Raw genomic sequence first — 14,988 nt, 5'->3', positions numbered from 1 at the left:
AGCAGGATTCCTTCAGGTCCATTCTGGGGATCCTGTCCATCCTAGCCAACCTCAGGACAACAGAGCCTTTCTGTGTTACACGGGTTAAGTGGGCCCTCTGAGCCCCTTACCCTGAGGAACAACACTCGGTCTTAGCTCAACCCCATGCTGCTTCTCGTTTTCAGACAGAAACTTCTCATGGACACAACATGGGAGCTTGTTTGCTTTAAGGAAGAAATATACACTCCACCCATGCAAAAAGCGTCGTATTATCCATCCCACGGTACATGCGTGACGTCCTTCGCTTATCCAGACTGGCAGAGCGGAGGCTGCAAGCCAAAGTAGAGGGGTGCCGGGTCCGAGACACCCAAGTCACTCCTGACGGCGCCCCGGCTCTAGCCCAACACCTGGCACCTGTCTACCACCTTCCCCGCCTCAAGAGGCGGGTTCGGGGGTGAAGACGACATCCCTCAAGACGAGTTGCTCCGAGTCCGGCTCCCGCCCTAGCATCTGCAGTAGTTGGGACCACTTCCGTCGCCCCCCGCAAAATCTCCGTCGCCGGGAAAACGCCATTTCCGGCTTCCCGGGACGACTGACCCTTGACTGTCGCGGAGCGACCAGAGTTCGAGCCGCGCAGGCGCACAGGGGACACGCTTGGGATTGTGGTAAGTGTAGTTTTCTAGCCTCCGCGAGGGACAGGCGGAGTCGGCGAGCTGTGGGAGGGGCTGGGCACGGGGGGGGGACGGGGCGGTTCCTCCGGCCGGAAACCGTCGCTTTCTGGGTCCGGCAGGGCCTGCGCCGACTGGGAGTGGGGCGCCGTGGGGCGCTAGGGGGCGCTGGGCGTAGAAACACGCGGGCGGCCGCGCTCGGGCTGGGGCGGCCTTAGGAACGGACCGGAAGTGCTTGAGAGAGGCGAAGGTATGCTTTGTTGAACCTCCTTGCGGCGTCTGGGGAGGGTCTGTGTGAGGACGCGGCGAGCGGGCTCCAGGGACAGCCCAGGAGGCCGCGGCTGGCTGGGGCTCGGGGACCGAGACCCGATCGTAGACACAACCTGCGAAGTGGGAGACTTGGGGTGAAGCTGAGGCTCAGGGAGGGCCAGTACCTGCCCAGAGTCGCGCAGCTGGAGACCCTCGGAGGCAGAGGTTTTGAGGGAGGAAGCTGTACTCGAAGTGGCATCCTCGTGGTGGGAGAGGGTGGCGAGGGAGGCCGGGTGCGGGAATCGGAACGAGACCAGAGCCCCCAGAGTGACCTAGGCGCACACCTGTGTTCCAGCTCCGCTGATCGCCTGGGGCCACAGCCACGTACAGACCATGTTTCTGATGCGCCTGACTTCCCAGCTGCTCAGGGCTGTTCCCAGGGCAGGTAAGAAGCCTCGTGGGGGGAGATGGGCGGGATACATATCTGGGTTAGGAGTGTGGGTTTAGCAGCTCGGTGACCTGCGCTGCTGTTCCTCACCACCTAGAGGCAGGGCCAGGCCACACGAACAACCCTGTTGTTCAGTCGCTCAGTCCTGTCGGACTCGTTGTGACCCCCATGGACTGCAGCACGCCAGGCTTCCCTGTCCTTCCCCATCTCCGGGAGCTTGTTCAAACTCATGTCGGTAGGCCATCCAACCATCTCTTTCTCTGTCATCCTCTTCTGCCTTCAGTCTTTCCCAGCATCGAGATCTTTTCCAGTGAGTCGACTTTTCGCATCAGGTGGCCAAATATTGGAGCTTCAGCATTAGTCCTTCCAGAATTTCCTTTAGGATTGACTGGTTTGATCTCCTTGCAGTCCAAGGGACTCTCAAGAGTCTTCTCCAGCACCACAGTTCAATAGCATCAGTTCTTTGGCACTCAGCCTTCTTTATGGTCCAAATCTCACATCCATACATTACTACTGGAAAAATCATAGCTTTGACAGGACAAACCTTTGTTGGCAAAGTAATGTCTCTGCTTTTTAATACACTGTCAAGGTGTGCAGAGTACATCATGCAAAATGCCGGCCTGGATGAAACACAAGCTGGAATCAAGATTCCCGTAAGAAATATTAATAACCCTAGATATGCAGATGACACCACCTTTATGGCAGAAAGCGAAGAAGAACTAAAGAGCCTCTTGATGAAAGTGAAAGAGGAGAGTGGAAATGTTCGCTTAAAACTCAACATTCAACAAATGATGATCATGGCATCCTGGTCCCATCACTTCATGGCAAATAGATGGGGAAACAATGGAAACAGTGACATACTTTATTTTCTTGGGCTCCAAAATCACTGCAGATGGTGACTGCAACCATGAAATTAAAAGACACTTGCTCCTTGAAATAAAAGCCATGACAAACCTGGACAGTGTATTAAAAAGCAGAGGCATTACTTTGCCAACAAAGGTCCATCTAGTCAAAGCTATGGTTTTTCTAGTAGTCATGTACGGATATGACAGTTGGACTATAAAGAAAGCTGAATGCTGAAGAATTGATGCTTTTGGGTCCGTCCATCCAGTCCCGTGGCGCCGTGCCCGCCAGCCATGAGCTCCACGCAGTTCAACAAGGGGCCTTCGTACGGGCTCTCGGCCGAGGTCAAGAACCGGCTGCAGTCCAAATATGACCCTCAGAAGGAGGCGGAGCTCCGAAGCTGGACTGAGGGACTCACTGGCCTCTCCGTTGGCCCAGACTTCCAGAAGGGTCTGAAGGATGGGAACATATTGTGCACACTCATGAATAAACTGCAGCCAGGCTCAATCCCTAAGATCAACCGCTCCATGCAGAACTGGCACCAGCTAGAAAACCTATCCAACTTCATCAAGGCCATGGTGAGCTACGGCATGAATCCTGTTGACCTGTTCGAGGCCAACGACCTGTTTGAAAGTGGGAACTTGACTCAGGTGCAGGTGTCTCTTCTTGCCCTGGCTGGGAAGGCCAAGACAAAGGGGCTGCAGAGTGGTGTGGACATTGGCGTCAAATACTCAGAGAAGCAGGAGCGAAACTTTGATGATGCCACCGTGAAGGCAGGCCAGTGCATCATTGGGCTCCAGATGGGCACCAACAAATGTGCCAGCCAGTCTGGCATGACAGCTTACGGCACCAGACGGCATCTGTACGACCCCCAAAACCATATCCTGCCCCCCATGGACCACTTGACCATCAGCCTCCAGATGGGCACAAACAAGTGTGCCAGCCAGGTGGGCATGACGGCTCCAGGGACTCAGTGGCACATTTACGACACAAAGCTGGGGACAGACAAATGTGATAATTCCTCCATGTCCCTGCAGATGGGCTACACACAGGGTGCCAACCAGAGTGGTCAGGTCTTTGGCCTGGGCCGGCAGATATACAACCCCAAGTACTGCCCTCAAGGCCCAGCGGCCGACGGGGCTCCAGCAGCTGCTGGAGATGGTCCAGGCCCAGGGGAGCCCTCAGAGTGCCCTCCATACTACCAGGAGGAGGCAGACTACTGAGACACCCGTGCGGGCCATCTCCCCACATCATTGCCTCATCTGGGTTTTTGGGTCTTTCTGTGTTTTTTGTCTTGTTTTCCTACATGTCTGAATGCTGCCAGTTGAGAGTCAGGGTGGAAAGGGGTGAAGGCCATATCCAGATGCATGTGGGGTGGGGGAGTCCCCACCAGGGCAGCTCCAGGCATCAGATTTCCCAGCAGACTTTAGGCCAAGCTGTTAGGGGGAAGAAGAAACCCAGGCAAGGAGGGGAACTGGCCCCAAGTGGTTTCCGGTTACGTCTTCCCTGCTTCTCTTTTCTCTGCCCATCAGTTTGTGGTTTCTGTACCCACAGAAGTTTCAGGCAGTTTTAATGAAATGAAAATACTTTTTGTTCAGGGGAATGGTGACAGGGGGTGGAGCTGAGAGAAGGTCAGGCCACAGTCCCAAAATATTTTAGGCCTCATGGATTTCCCTAGGACTCTCAGATCACCAATCCTGGGCCCTCCCAGAGGCCCAGTGGGGACACTGAGGCCCAGGCAGGACAGTGGAGTTCTGAATGCTTGAGACAAAGCCAGCCCCCACCCCCACACTTGTCCCTACTCCCCCACCAAGTACTGCACAGGGACCCCCACCCAGAGGCCCCCACAGGAACCAGCCCCTGCCCAGGAGCCCTAGGACCAAGAAATAGTGTGAAAATACCAACAGTGGACCAAAGTAAATAAAACCTTTTTGGAAATGGAAAAAAAAAAAAAAAAAGAATTGATGCTTTTGAACTGTGTTGTTGGAGAAGACTCTTCAGAGTCCCTTGGACAGCAAGGAGATCCAACCAGTCCATCCTAAAGGAAATCAGTCCTGAATATTCATTGAAAGGTCTGATGCTGAAGCTGAAACTCCCACCTGATGTGAAGAGCTGACTCATTGGAAAAGACCTTGATGCTAGGAAAGATTGAAGGCAAGAGGAGAAGGGGATGACAGAGGATGAGATGGTTGGATGACATCACCGACTTGATGGATATGAGTTTGAGCAAGCTCTGGGAGTTGGTGATGGACAGGGAAGCCTGGCGTGCTGCAGTCCATGGGGTCGCAAAGAGTCGAACACGACTGAGCAACTGAACTGACTGAAGGTCTCTTTTGTATAGTTCTTCTGGGTATTCTTGCCACCTCTTCTTAATATCTTCTGCTTTTGTTAGGTCCATACCATTTCTGTCCTTTACTGTGCCTATCTTTGCATGAAATGTTCCTTTGGTATCTCTAATTTTCTTGAAGAATTCTCTAGTCTTTCCCATTCTGTTGCTTTCCTCTATTTCTTTGCATTGATCACTGAGGTAGGTTTTCTTATATCTCCTTGCTACTCTTTAGAACTCTGCATTATCAGATGGGTATATCTTTCCTTTTCTCCTTTGCCTTTCGCTTCTCTTCTTTTCTCAGCTATTTTCAAGGCCTCCTCAGACAACCATTTGCTTTTTTTGCTTTTATTTTCTTGGGGATGGTCTTGATCACCGTCTTCTGTACTCTGTTATGAACCTCTGTCCATAGTTCTTCAAACACTCTATCAACTCTAATCCCTTGAGTCTATTTGTCATTTCTACTGTATAATCATAAGGGATTTGAGTTAGGTCATACCTGAATAGTCTAGTGGTTTTCCCTACTTTTTTCCACTTAAGTCTGAATTTGGCAATAAGGAGTTTGTGATCTGAGCCACAGTCAGTTCCCATTCTTGTTTTTACTGACTATATAAAACTATTCCATCTTTGGCTGCAAATAATATAATCAATCTGATTTCAGTATAGATCATCTGGTGATGTCCATGTGTAGAGTCATTTCTTGTGTTGTTGGATGAGTGTGTTTGCTATGACCAGTGTGTCCTCTTGGCAAAACTCTATTAGCCTTTGCCCCGCTTTATTTTGTACTCCAAGGTCAAACTTGCCTGTTACTTCAGGTATCTCTTGACTTCCTACTTTTGCATTCCAGTCCCCTATGATGAAAAGGACATTTTTTTTTATTGTTATTTCTAGAAGATCAGGTAGGTCTTTGTAGAACCATTCAACTTCAGCTTCTTTGGCATTAGTGGTTGGGGCATAGACTTGGATTACTATGATACTGAATGGTTTGCGTTGGAAACAAACAGAGATCATTGTTTCATTTTTGAGATTGCATCCAAGTACTGCATTTCAGACTCTTGTTGACTGTGAGGGCTACTCCGTTACTTTTAAGGGATTCTTGCCCACAGTGGTAAAAACAATGGTCATCTGAATTAAATTCTCCTATTCCGGTCCATTTTAGTTCACTGATTCCTAAAATGTCAATGTTCACTCTTGCCATCTCCTGTTTGACCACTTCCAATTCACTTTAATTCATGGACCTAATATTCCAGGTTCCTATGCAATATTGTTATTTATAGCATTGGACTTTAACTTTCATCACCAGATATATCCACACCTGGGCGTTATTTCCACTTTGGCTTAGCTTCTTCATTCCTTCTGAAGCTTTTGCTCTGTTCTTCTCCAGTAGCATATCAGGCACCTCCTGACCTGTGGAGTTCATTTTTCAGTGTCATATCTTTTTGTCTTTTCATACTATTCATGGGGTTCTCAAGGCAAGAATACTGAAGTGGTTTGCCATTCCCTTCTCTAGTGACCACGTTTTGTCAGAACCCTCCACCATGACCCGTCTGTCTTGGGTGGCCCTACACGGCATGGCTCATAGTTTCACTGAATTATACAAGTCTGATCCATGTGATCAGTTTGGTTAGTTTTCTGTGCTTGTAGTTTTCATTCTGTCTGCTCTCTGATGGATGAGAGCAGACAACCCTGTAGACATCCAGATGTCACAGAAGGCGAGTCTTGGGCTGAGAATGTCAGCAGGGCTTCAGGGGGTTCTGCTCCACAGGCTCCATGGCTGTGTAGGTCGTGTAGCCCCATGAGCAGTAATTAACTGTGCTCCCTTGTCTCCTGCAGGCTGCAGTGGACCCTGGCCTGTCTTAGGGGTGCTGGGCAGGCATGCCTGCAGGTCTTGCTATAGCACGAAGCCAACAGGCCCAAGTGGGGTTGCCTCTCTTCCTGGCAGGCAGGTCCACATGGAACTTGAGGAGATGCTGGTCCCAAGGAAGATGTCCATCAGCCCCCTGGAGAGCTGGCTGACCATTCGCTACCTCCTACCCAGACTGGACACTGGGGCCCCAGGGACTGTGTCTCCAGCCCAACTCTATGAGTGTCCACCCAGTCAGGTGGGCGAAGGGGTCGAGCATGGTGGTAAGGACATCTGGGATGTGCCCCAGATGCAGTGCAGAAACGTGCTCAAGATCCGCCGGCGGAAGATGAATCATCACAAGTACCGCAAGCTGGTCAAGAGGACCCGGTTCCTGCGGCGGAAAGTCAGGGAAGCACGTCTGAAACGGAAGCAGGTGAGCATGGCCCTTGACTGCAGCTATGTGGGGCGGCTGGGGTGTGTGCCTATGCCATGAACCTGTTGGTGGTCACTCCCTCTGCCCTCGCAGATGAAGTTCGAGAGAGACCTGAGGCGCATCTGGCAGAAGGCAGGCCTGAAGGAAGCCCCCCAAGGCTGGCAGACCCCCAAGATCTACCTGAAGGGCAAATGAGTCTCCTGTCTTTGTCCCCCGCCCCTATGACTGCTGATGCCCGATGATAATAAATGCTCTGGGGACTCAGCTGTCCCTACTGGCCTGGACCCTCTTCTGCTTGGTGTGAACTGTTCTGGGATGAAGGCTGGCGCCAGCTTCTGGTATTACAAGAGCCCAAGGCCACTGGGGCAGATTGAGAGCCCCTTCCCCCAGCGGGCCCTGTCCTGGTGCCATGGCTGAAGGAGGGAAAGCCAGTGCTGTGGGACATCTGTGAAGAGTCACAGCCCTGACCCTGGTGAGCACACAGTCAGGGAGCATGGCACGGGGACCATCTGGGGGTTAGAGAGTGAGTATACCATTGATCCTTCTTGCAGTTGAAAACCTGAGCAGAGCTTATAGTTAGCACTCCATCTCTTTGGTTTTGGGATCAACCAGCTGTGGCTCGTGTGTTGCTATAGGACCTGATGATTGGAAAAAAAAAAAAACAGTGGACTTGCACAGTTGGGGGGTCAGGGAGGCCCTCACTGGGCAGACGGGTGGGAGGCAGCAAAAGCGCCTGTCCTCAGGGATGGTGGGCAGGTCCTGCTCAGCTACAGCAGGGGACCCCTAGCCTGTTGTGAGCTCCTTGGCCTCTGCCGCTTTTTGGGGCTCATCAGGAAGGGATGGCCTGCTCTGGCAGGTTCAGGGTTGGACTGGCTGAGAGGGGCCCCTTTATGGAGCTGGGGAAGCCTGGAGCCTTATCATGAGCCAATTGCCCCCAGGGATTCCAGATTCTGTTTGCATGGAGAGGAACATGTTGTGTCTAATAGTAGGGGATTAAGTAGGGAGCCTGGGCCTCTCATATCCAGGCTTGGGGGATTGGGCTGCAGGTGTGGAGCCTGGTCAGAGTGTGAGCTCAGGTGAGCATAGGTGAGGTGTCTGCCTTGCTCCTGACTGCCATGTGCAAGGAGGGGAAGGTGCACCTCTCTTGAGCCCTGGAAATGCCCCTGTCCTGCTTCACACTAGGGCTATGGAAATGTGTCTGGGGCCTGGGTTGGGTTCCCTGCAGATCTGGAGGGAGGGGCTGTGCTTGGACACAAGCTTCCTAGAAGTTCCTCTGGAAAGGCACTGATGACCCCAGTGCTTCAGTGAGCCTGGTGGGCCCTGTCCTGTGTGTGCCTGCCAGCCAGGTGAGCAGGCTTCTAGCCAAGGGGCCCATCTGGGTCCCTGCCTGTCAGTGGGATGTGCTCATGGAGCAAAGGTACGTGTTTGGTGTCAGGAAGGTGAAGCTGGCCCTGACTTTGAGGGGACCTGTGGTCATGTATGGATGTGAGTTGGACTGTGAAGAAGGCTGAGCGCCGAAGAATTGATGCTTTTGAACTGTGATGTTGGAGAAGATTCTTGAGAGTCCCTTGTACTGCAAGGAGATCCAACCAGTCCATTCTGAAGGAGATCAGCCCTGGGATTTCTTTGGAAGGAATGATGCTAAAACTGAAGCTCCAGTACTTTGGCCACCTCATGCGAAGAGCTGACTCATTGGAAAAGACTGATGCTGGGAGGGATTGGGGGCAGAAGAAGGGGACGACAGAGGATGAGATGGCTGGATGGCATCACGGACTCGATGGATGTGAATCTGAGTGAACTCCGGGAGATGGTAATGGACAGGGAGGCCTGGCGTGCTGCGATTCATGGGGTCGCAAAGAGTCGGACATGACTGATCGACTGAACTGAACTGAATTGAACTGAGGCCATTGGGGGCACAGGACTGCTTCCACTAGCAACCACTAGGGGGCACTGCTGGGCTCCTGGCAGCCCTAGGGGTTTTTGCTGAGCACCAGGACACACCAGAACACAAGCATTCTCAGCTGCCGGTGGGGCAGGGCTCCGAGGTCCAGGGCTTCGGCAGTGGGGCCTCCCTGGGGTGGAGTGGACCAGGCTCTTCTGGTAGTCAGTCTGGCCCCAGCTCCACCGGGCTGCTCAGCAGGGCCTCCATCTGCCAGTGCCGCCCTTGGCTGATACCCATGGCTGCTGAGCAGCTGCTCCCGGTGTTTCCTTCCAACCCTGCTGCAGAGCTGCCTGCGGCTCACCGCACCCTTCCCTGACTGGTGGGGGAGAAATAGATGCTGAGTTTGGAGACAAGGCCTCTGTCCGTCAGAAGCTCGGCTGGGGCAGCGAGTGCTGGGGGTGCAACCGGCCGCCTGTGCAGATAGGCACAGACCCAGATGCCAGGAGGCAGCCACCTGGCAGAGTGCCGCAGGGCCCCCGTCTCCTCCATGCTGAGGGTGTGCCCAGGGGCTCCGGACTGCACAGCCTCACCATTCCTCCAGAGCAGTGGTTCTTAAGTGGACATCTGGTCGTGTCTGGAGACAGTTTTGGTTGTCATGGGGGGGTCATAGTGCGTGAAGCTGAGGATGCTGTGAAATGCCCTACAGCGCGCAGAGCAGCCCCTGACCGAGAGCAGGTAACCTGGACGTGTGAGTGGGACTGCCATCCAGGCCCCTGCTCCTGATGCCATTGATCCTTTCAGGCTGTCTCGAGCTGGCCCAGCCCTGCTGGTCTACTTAATCCCTTCCCCTCCGGTGCCTTGTTGGGCCTGGACCTGGTGGCAGCTGCCCCGCCTGACTCATGTGCAGACCTTGTCCCGCCTGTGGTTCGGGTGCCCTGGGCCCCAGCTGTGACCTCAGGAGGTGGTTTGGGGGTTTTATTTTTACTCTTTAGCTCCTCCCAGACCGCAGGAGGCTGCCTCTTGCTTCCTCTCTGTGGGGCCTCCACCCTCTCCCAGCTCCTCTGTGTTGGCTCCTGTTCTAGCCCTGGGCACCCCCTGAGAGGGGCACAGAGTGAGGGGCCTGTCTGTGTGACGTGGTTCTGGCCTGCAGTTGGTTCCTCCGTAGCGTCTCGGAGGAGTGCTTTGGCAGGAGCACAGCCAGAGGAGAGGCTCCAGGGCTGGAGTAGCTGCCTTTTGGACCCAGGTCAGGCACTGCAGTCAGCTCTGCTCCATGGCTGTTGCTCTGCTGCTTCTTCTGGGGCATGGCCAGGCTCTTCCAGCCTGGGCATTTGTATCCACACCATGGGCCAAGGAAGGAACCAGGCAGGTCCAAGTCCTAGGGGAGGATGTGAGGCTGGACGCACAGAGGTGGACACGGTGCACACATGTGTGCGCCCCTCAAACCCTGCATGTGAATGGCTGTGCTCCCCGCCACAAAGGGGAGCACGCAGGCTGGTGAGGGTGACAGCGGGACAAGGCATAGGGCAGAGGGAGGCCTCACTCCCCTGGCCTGGCCATGCCCACCAGACTTGCTGCAAGAACACTGGAGCCTGGGGGACAGGGAGGCAGAGAATGTTCCTCTCCAGGACTGAGTTTTGGAGAAAGGCCCTGAAGGCCTGAGGCTTCCCTGAGAGCTCAGTTAGTAAAGAATCCGCCTGTAATGCAGGAGACCCTGGTTCGATTCCTGGGTCAGAAAGATCAGCTGGAGAAGGGATAGGCTACCCACTCCAGTATTCTTCGGCTTTCCTTGTGGCTCAGCTGGTAAAGAATCTGCCTGCAGGGCAGGAGACCTGGATTTGATCCCTGAGTTGGGAAGATCCCATGGAGAAGGCAAAAGTACCCACTCCAGTATTCTGGCCTGGAGAATTCTATGGACTGTACAGTCCATGAGCTTGCAAAGAGTTGGACATGACTGAGCAACTTTCACTTTCCTGAAGGGCAGTGGAGATGCAGCCCCCAGGATGGGGTGAAGCAGTCCAGACTTGGGACTGGAGGTAGCCTGAGGGTGGGCGCTGGAGGTTGACAGCCCCACTGCCTGGCTGGGCACCCAGACGCCCTGTTGAATCTTCCTGGCACTGACCTCAGCCCCACAGAGCGCTGCTGGGCCAGTGTTTGGATGAGGAGGCTGAGCTGTGGCATTGGGCCCTTCACCTGGGGGTCAGTTGAGCAGTAGGCCTGGGGCTAGAGTTAACCTCTGCAGAGACTTGGCCCGTCACAGAGGTTGGAGTTCTCTGTGTGGTGTGTGGGGCAGCCTGTGTGTATTTCAAGGACCCCTTCTGACTGAGTAGGGAGGAAAACACTGGAGACCCCAGGGAGGTAGGACCAGGCCTACAGCCCCTTCATTTTAGCTGTGGCAGCGACAGAACTGTCAGGACCTCTTGAAGACAAGAGAAGGGGAAACAACACTTGGGCGGGCGGGGGGGAGTTGTCCCATCTCCTTAGGAGCCTCTTTGCAATGGCCAAGACCCAAGATCAGGGTGAACCGGGTCACTGGCATGAAGTGTGCATGTGCCATGTGGAGTGCAGGTTGACCAGTGATTTTGGGAAAGTAGGACAGGGATCACCCTGTGACCTGATACCCCACACCCTCACCCACGTGGGCTGGCCTTGCCCTAGTGTAGATGGTCTGCAGTGTGGGGGTGGGAACTGATTCAGCCCGGCTTCCTGCTGAGTGAGCCCAGCCTCCCTCTGGCCCCTCTGTGGATGGAGGAAGGCCCAGAGACTACCACAACTGGGGCTCTGGCCTGGAGTCCCCAAGGGCTTGGGACACCAAAGCTGTCACATGAACGGGGAGGGGGTGCATCACCCCATGGTCCTCTGGAACTCAGACCTGGGCTTCCCCATGAACCCTGCCAAGAGGAGCCTGTTCACTTTGTTCTTGTTGGTTTTGTTACTGTGTATTTACAGTTGAATTCTTATTTCTTAATTTTATGGGGCAGGTAGGACTATGTTGGAGAAGGCAATGGCAACCCACTCCAGTACTCTTGCCTGGAAAATCCCATGGATGGAGGAGCCTGGTAGGCTGCAGTCCATGGGGTCGCTAAGAGTCGGATATGATTGAGCGTCTTCCCTTTCACTTTTCACTTTCATGCGTTGGAGGAGATGGCCACCCACTCCAGTGTTTTTGCCTGGAGAATCCCAGGGATGGGGGAGCCTCGTGGGCTGCTGTCGATGGGGTCACACAGAGTCAGACACGACTGAAGCGACTTAGCAGCAGCAGCAGGACTGTATGTGGCTCAACCTGGAGTTCTCAGCTTCTGCTCACCCAGCTCACCTCACCTACCCTGAGCCTGTCCCAGAGGCACCAACCTCAGCACCTCTGCGTGCTGGCCTCAGCCTCTCCTCCTTCTAGTGTCATCATGGCAGTGTAAATGGCCTCAAAACTTAGATTTCCTTTGTCGTTCAGCTTTTTGGTCTTGTCTTGCTTTTTCTTTTGCAAGTTTTTCTATGTGTCACTGACTCAGCCCCAAACATGCTGACAGAACTTGAAAACTCTCAGTCCAGTCCAGCTCCTCAAGTGCCTTCTTCAGGTAGAACCGCCCTCCTAAGCCCTGTCTGGGCTGCCCTGGGCCCTCAGTGGCACCAGTAAGGTCTCCCTGGGATACCCTTGGCCTCATAAGCTGGAGCCTCTGTTTCTGGAATGCTGCATGTTCCAGTTTTATTCCAGTGGTTTATTTCCTTTTCTTCATGGAGTACATCCTACAGTACCTTTCCAAGAGTAGGTGTCCGAGAGACAGTTGGCAGAATAAGAATTATGTTTTTAAACAATTAATAATTGATGTAGGTGTGATTCCTTCTACTACAGACAGAGTGCTAGGTTCTTCACAGGACTGTCTCATTTCACAACAAGTCTATAATGAGCTTTGTCTGATAAGGGAGGACCCTTAAGTGCGCAGATGAGCTTGCCCACAGTCACATGACAGAAGCTATGAATCAGCGCAGACTGTTTGACTCCAAACCTTATTTTTTTAAAAGTGAATCACAGAAAAAGCAAGAGAGTTCCAGAAAAACATCTGCTTCACTGACAATGTTAAAGCCTTTGACTGTGTGGACTACAACAAACTATGGAAAATTCTTAAAGAGATGGGAATACCAGACCACCTGACCTGTCTCCTGAGAAGCCTGTGTGCAGGTCAAGAAGCAACAGTTAGAACCAGACATGGAACAATGGACTGGTTCAAAATTGGGAAAGGAGTACGTCAGGGCTGTATATTATCACCCTGCTTATTTAGCTTATATGCAGAGTACATCATGCAAAATGCTAGGCTAGATGAAGCACAAGCTGGAATCAAGATTGCCGGGAGAAATACCAATAACCTCAGATATGCAGATGACACTACCCTTATGGCAGAGAAGAACTAAAGAGCCTCTTGATGAAAGTGAAAGAGGAGAGTGAAAAAGTTGGCTTAAAACAACATTCAAAAAACTAAGATCATGGCATCCGGTCCCATTGCTTCATGGCAAATAGTTGGGGAAACAATGGAAACAGTGACAGACTTTACTTTTTTGGACTCCAAATCACTGCAGATGGTGACTGCAGCCAAGAAGTTAAAAGATGCTTACTCCTTGAAAGAAAAGCTATGACCAACCTAGACAGCATATTAAAAAGCAGAGACGTTACTTTGCCGACAAAGGTCCATCCAGTCAAAGCTATGGTTTTTCCAATAGTCGTGTGGATGTGAGAGTTGGACTATAAAGAAAGTTGAGTGCTGAAGAATTGATGCTTTTGAGCTGTGGTGTTGGAGAAGACTATTGAGAGTCCCATGGAATGCAAGAAGATCAAACCAGTCCATCCTAAAGGAAATGAGTCCTGAATATTCATTGGAAAGACTGTTGCTGAAGCTGAAGCTCCACTGCTTTGGCCACCTGATGTGAGGAACTAACTCACTGGAAAAGACCCTGATACTGGGAAAGATTGAAGGTAGGAGGAGAAGGGGACAAGAGACAGTGAAATGGTTGGATGACATCACCAACTTGATAGACAGGAGTTTGAGCAACATCTGGGAGAGGTTGGAAGACAGGGAAGCCTGGCGTGCTTCAGTCCATGGGGTCACAAAGAGTTGGACATGATTGAGTGACTGAACAGTTTTTATAAAAATCATGTCAGTGCATATCTACACATGTAAATAGTTTAATAGTTCAACAGTGCTGCTTAAGAGAACAGCAGTCTCTCTTCCTTTCCCCACACCACCTTTCCCAGAAGCAAGTCAGCCTTTTAGATAATTCTTTTGGTGTTTAATGTCATGTCTCTAACTTGGTGGGTTTTGGACTTTTTTGAGCAAAACTCAAATATATTTTATATATCACTACCTGGTATACACCCACATCTACAAACTTAAAAAAAAATACTTAGTCCTCCTAAGCACAGTATGGATGCTCAAGCTGGATTTAGAAAAAGCAGAGGAACCAGAGATCAAATTGCCAACATCTGTTGGATCATCAAAAAAGCAAGAGAGTTCCAGAAAAACATCTACTGCTTTATTGACTATGCCAAAGCTTTTGACTGTGTGAATCATAACCAACTGGAAAATTCTTAAAGAGATGGGAATACCAGACCAACTGACATGCTTCTGAGAAATCTGTATGTGGGTCAAGAAGCAACAGTTAGAACTGGACATGGAACAACAGACCTGGTTCAAAATTGGGAAAGGAGTATGTCAAGGCTGTATATTGTCACCCTGCTTATTTAACTTATATGCAGAGTACATCATGGAAAATGCTGGTCTGGATGAAGCACAAGCTGGAATCAAGATTGCCGGGAGAAATACCAATAACCTCAAGATATGCAGATGACACCACCCTTATGGCAGAAAGAGAAGAACTAAAGAGCCTCTTGATAAAAGTGAAAGAGGAGAGTGAAAATGTTCACTTAAAACTCAACATTCAGAAAACGAAGATCATGGCATCTGGTCCCATCACTTCATGGTAAATAGATGGTGAAACAATGGAAACAGTGACAGACTTATTTTGGGGGGCTCCAAAATTACTGCAGATGGTGACTGCAGCCATGAAATTAAAAGATGCTTGCTCCTTGGAAGAAAGGCTATGACCAACCTAGACAGCATGTTTAAAAAGTAGAGATATTACTTTGCCAACAAAGGTCCATCTAATCAAAGCTATTTTTTTTCCAGTAGTCATGTGTGGATGTGAGAGTTGGACTACAAGGAAAGCTGAGTGCTGAAGAATTGATGCTTTTGAACTGTGGTGTTGGAGAATGTAGGGAACAAAGTATAAGGAAGGTTGAGAAGTGCTTGCAAACGAGACTCTCAACCAGG

The 14,988-nt window shown here is 51.6% G+C and overlaps 2 protein-coding genes across 3 annotated transcripts; both read left to right on the top strand.

The window, feature by feature from the left end:
- Positions 1 to 718: 718 nt before the first annotated feature.
- On the top strand, positions 719 to 7,076 carry AURKAIP1 (aurora kinase A interacting protein 1). 2 transcript variants are annotated; one of them, XM_040264154.1, is made up of 4 exons: positions 719 to 897; positions 1,252 to 1,341; positions 6,347 to 6,792; positions 6,886 to 7,076. In XM_040264154.1, the coding sequence occupies exons 2-4, from the start codon at positions 1,290 to 1,292 to the stop codon at positions 6,985 to 6,987; spliced, it is 600 nt and encodes a 199-aa protein (XP_040120088.1). In that variant the 5' UTR covers positions 719 to 897; positions 1,252 to 1,289; the 3' UTR covers positions 6,988 to 7,076. The 2 variants fall into 2 exon arrangements, with proteins under 2 accessions (XP_040120088.1, XP_040120089.1); XM_040264155.1 differs by having other exon boundaries at positions 775 to 1,037.
- Positions 2,407 to 4,125, top strand: LOC120880628 (calponin-2-like). Its single transcript, XM_040264127.1, has one exon. The coding sequence runs from the start codon at positions 2,481 to 2,483 to the stop codon at positions 3,408 to 3,410; it is 930 nt and encodes a 309-aa protein (XP_040120061.1). The 5' UTR covers positions 2,407 to 2,480; the 3' UTR covers positions 3,411 to 4,125.
- Positions 7,077 to 14,988: the final 7,912 nt, after the last annotated feature.

This window comes from Oryx dammah, unplaced genomic scaffold, assembly GCF_014754425.2.
Source record: "Oryx dammah isolate SB20612 unplaced genomic scaffold, SCBI_Odam_1.1 HiC_scaffold_21, whole genome shotgun sequence".
Classification (NCBI taxonomy): domain Eukaryota; kingdom Metazoa; phylum Chordata; class Mammalia; order Artiodactyla; family Bovidae; genus Oryx; species Oryx dammah.
This window is presented reverse-complemented; position numbering and strand designations above follow the sequence as displayed.

Coding starts and splice junctions, on each gene's coding strand:
- AURKAIP1 (XM_040264154.1), top strand. CDS start 1,290: ATGTTTCTGATGCGCCTGACTTCCCAGCTGCTCAGGGCTGTTCCCAGG. Junction 1,342..6,346: donor CAGGGCTGTTCCCAGGGCAG/GTAAGAAGCCTC, acceptor TGTCTCCTGCAG/GCTGCAGTGGACCCTGGCCT. Junction 6,793..6,885: donor CACGTCTGAAACGGAAGCAG/GTGAGCATGGCC, acceptor CTGCCCTCGCAG/ATGAAGTTCGAGAGAGACCT.
- LOC120880628 (XM_040264127.1), top strand. CDS start 2,481: ATGAGCTCCACGCAGTTCAACAAGGGGCCTTCGTACGGGCTCTCGGCC.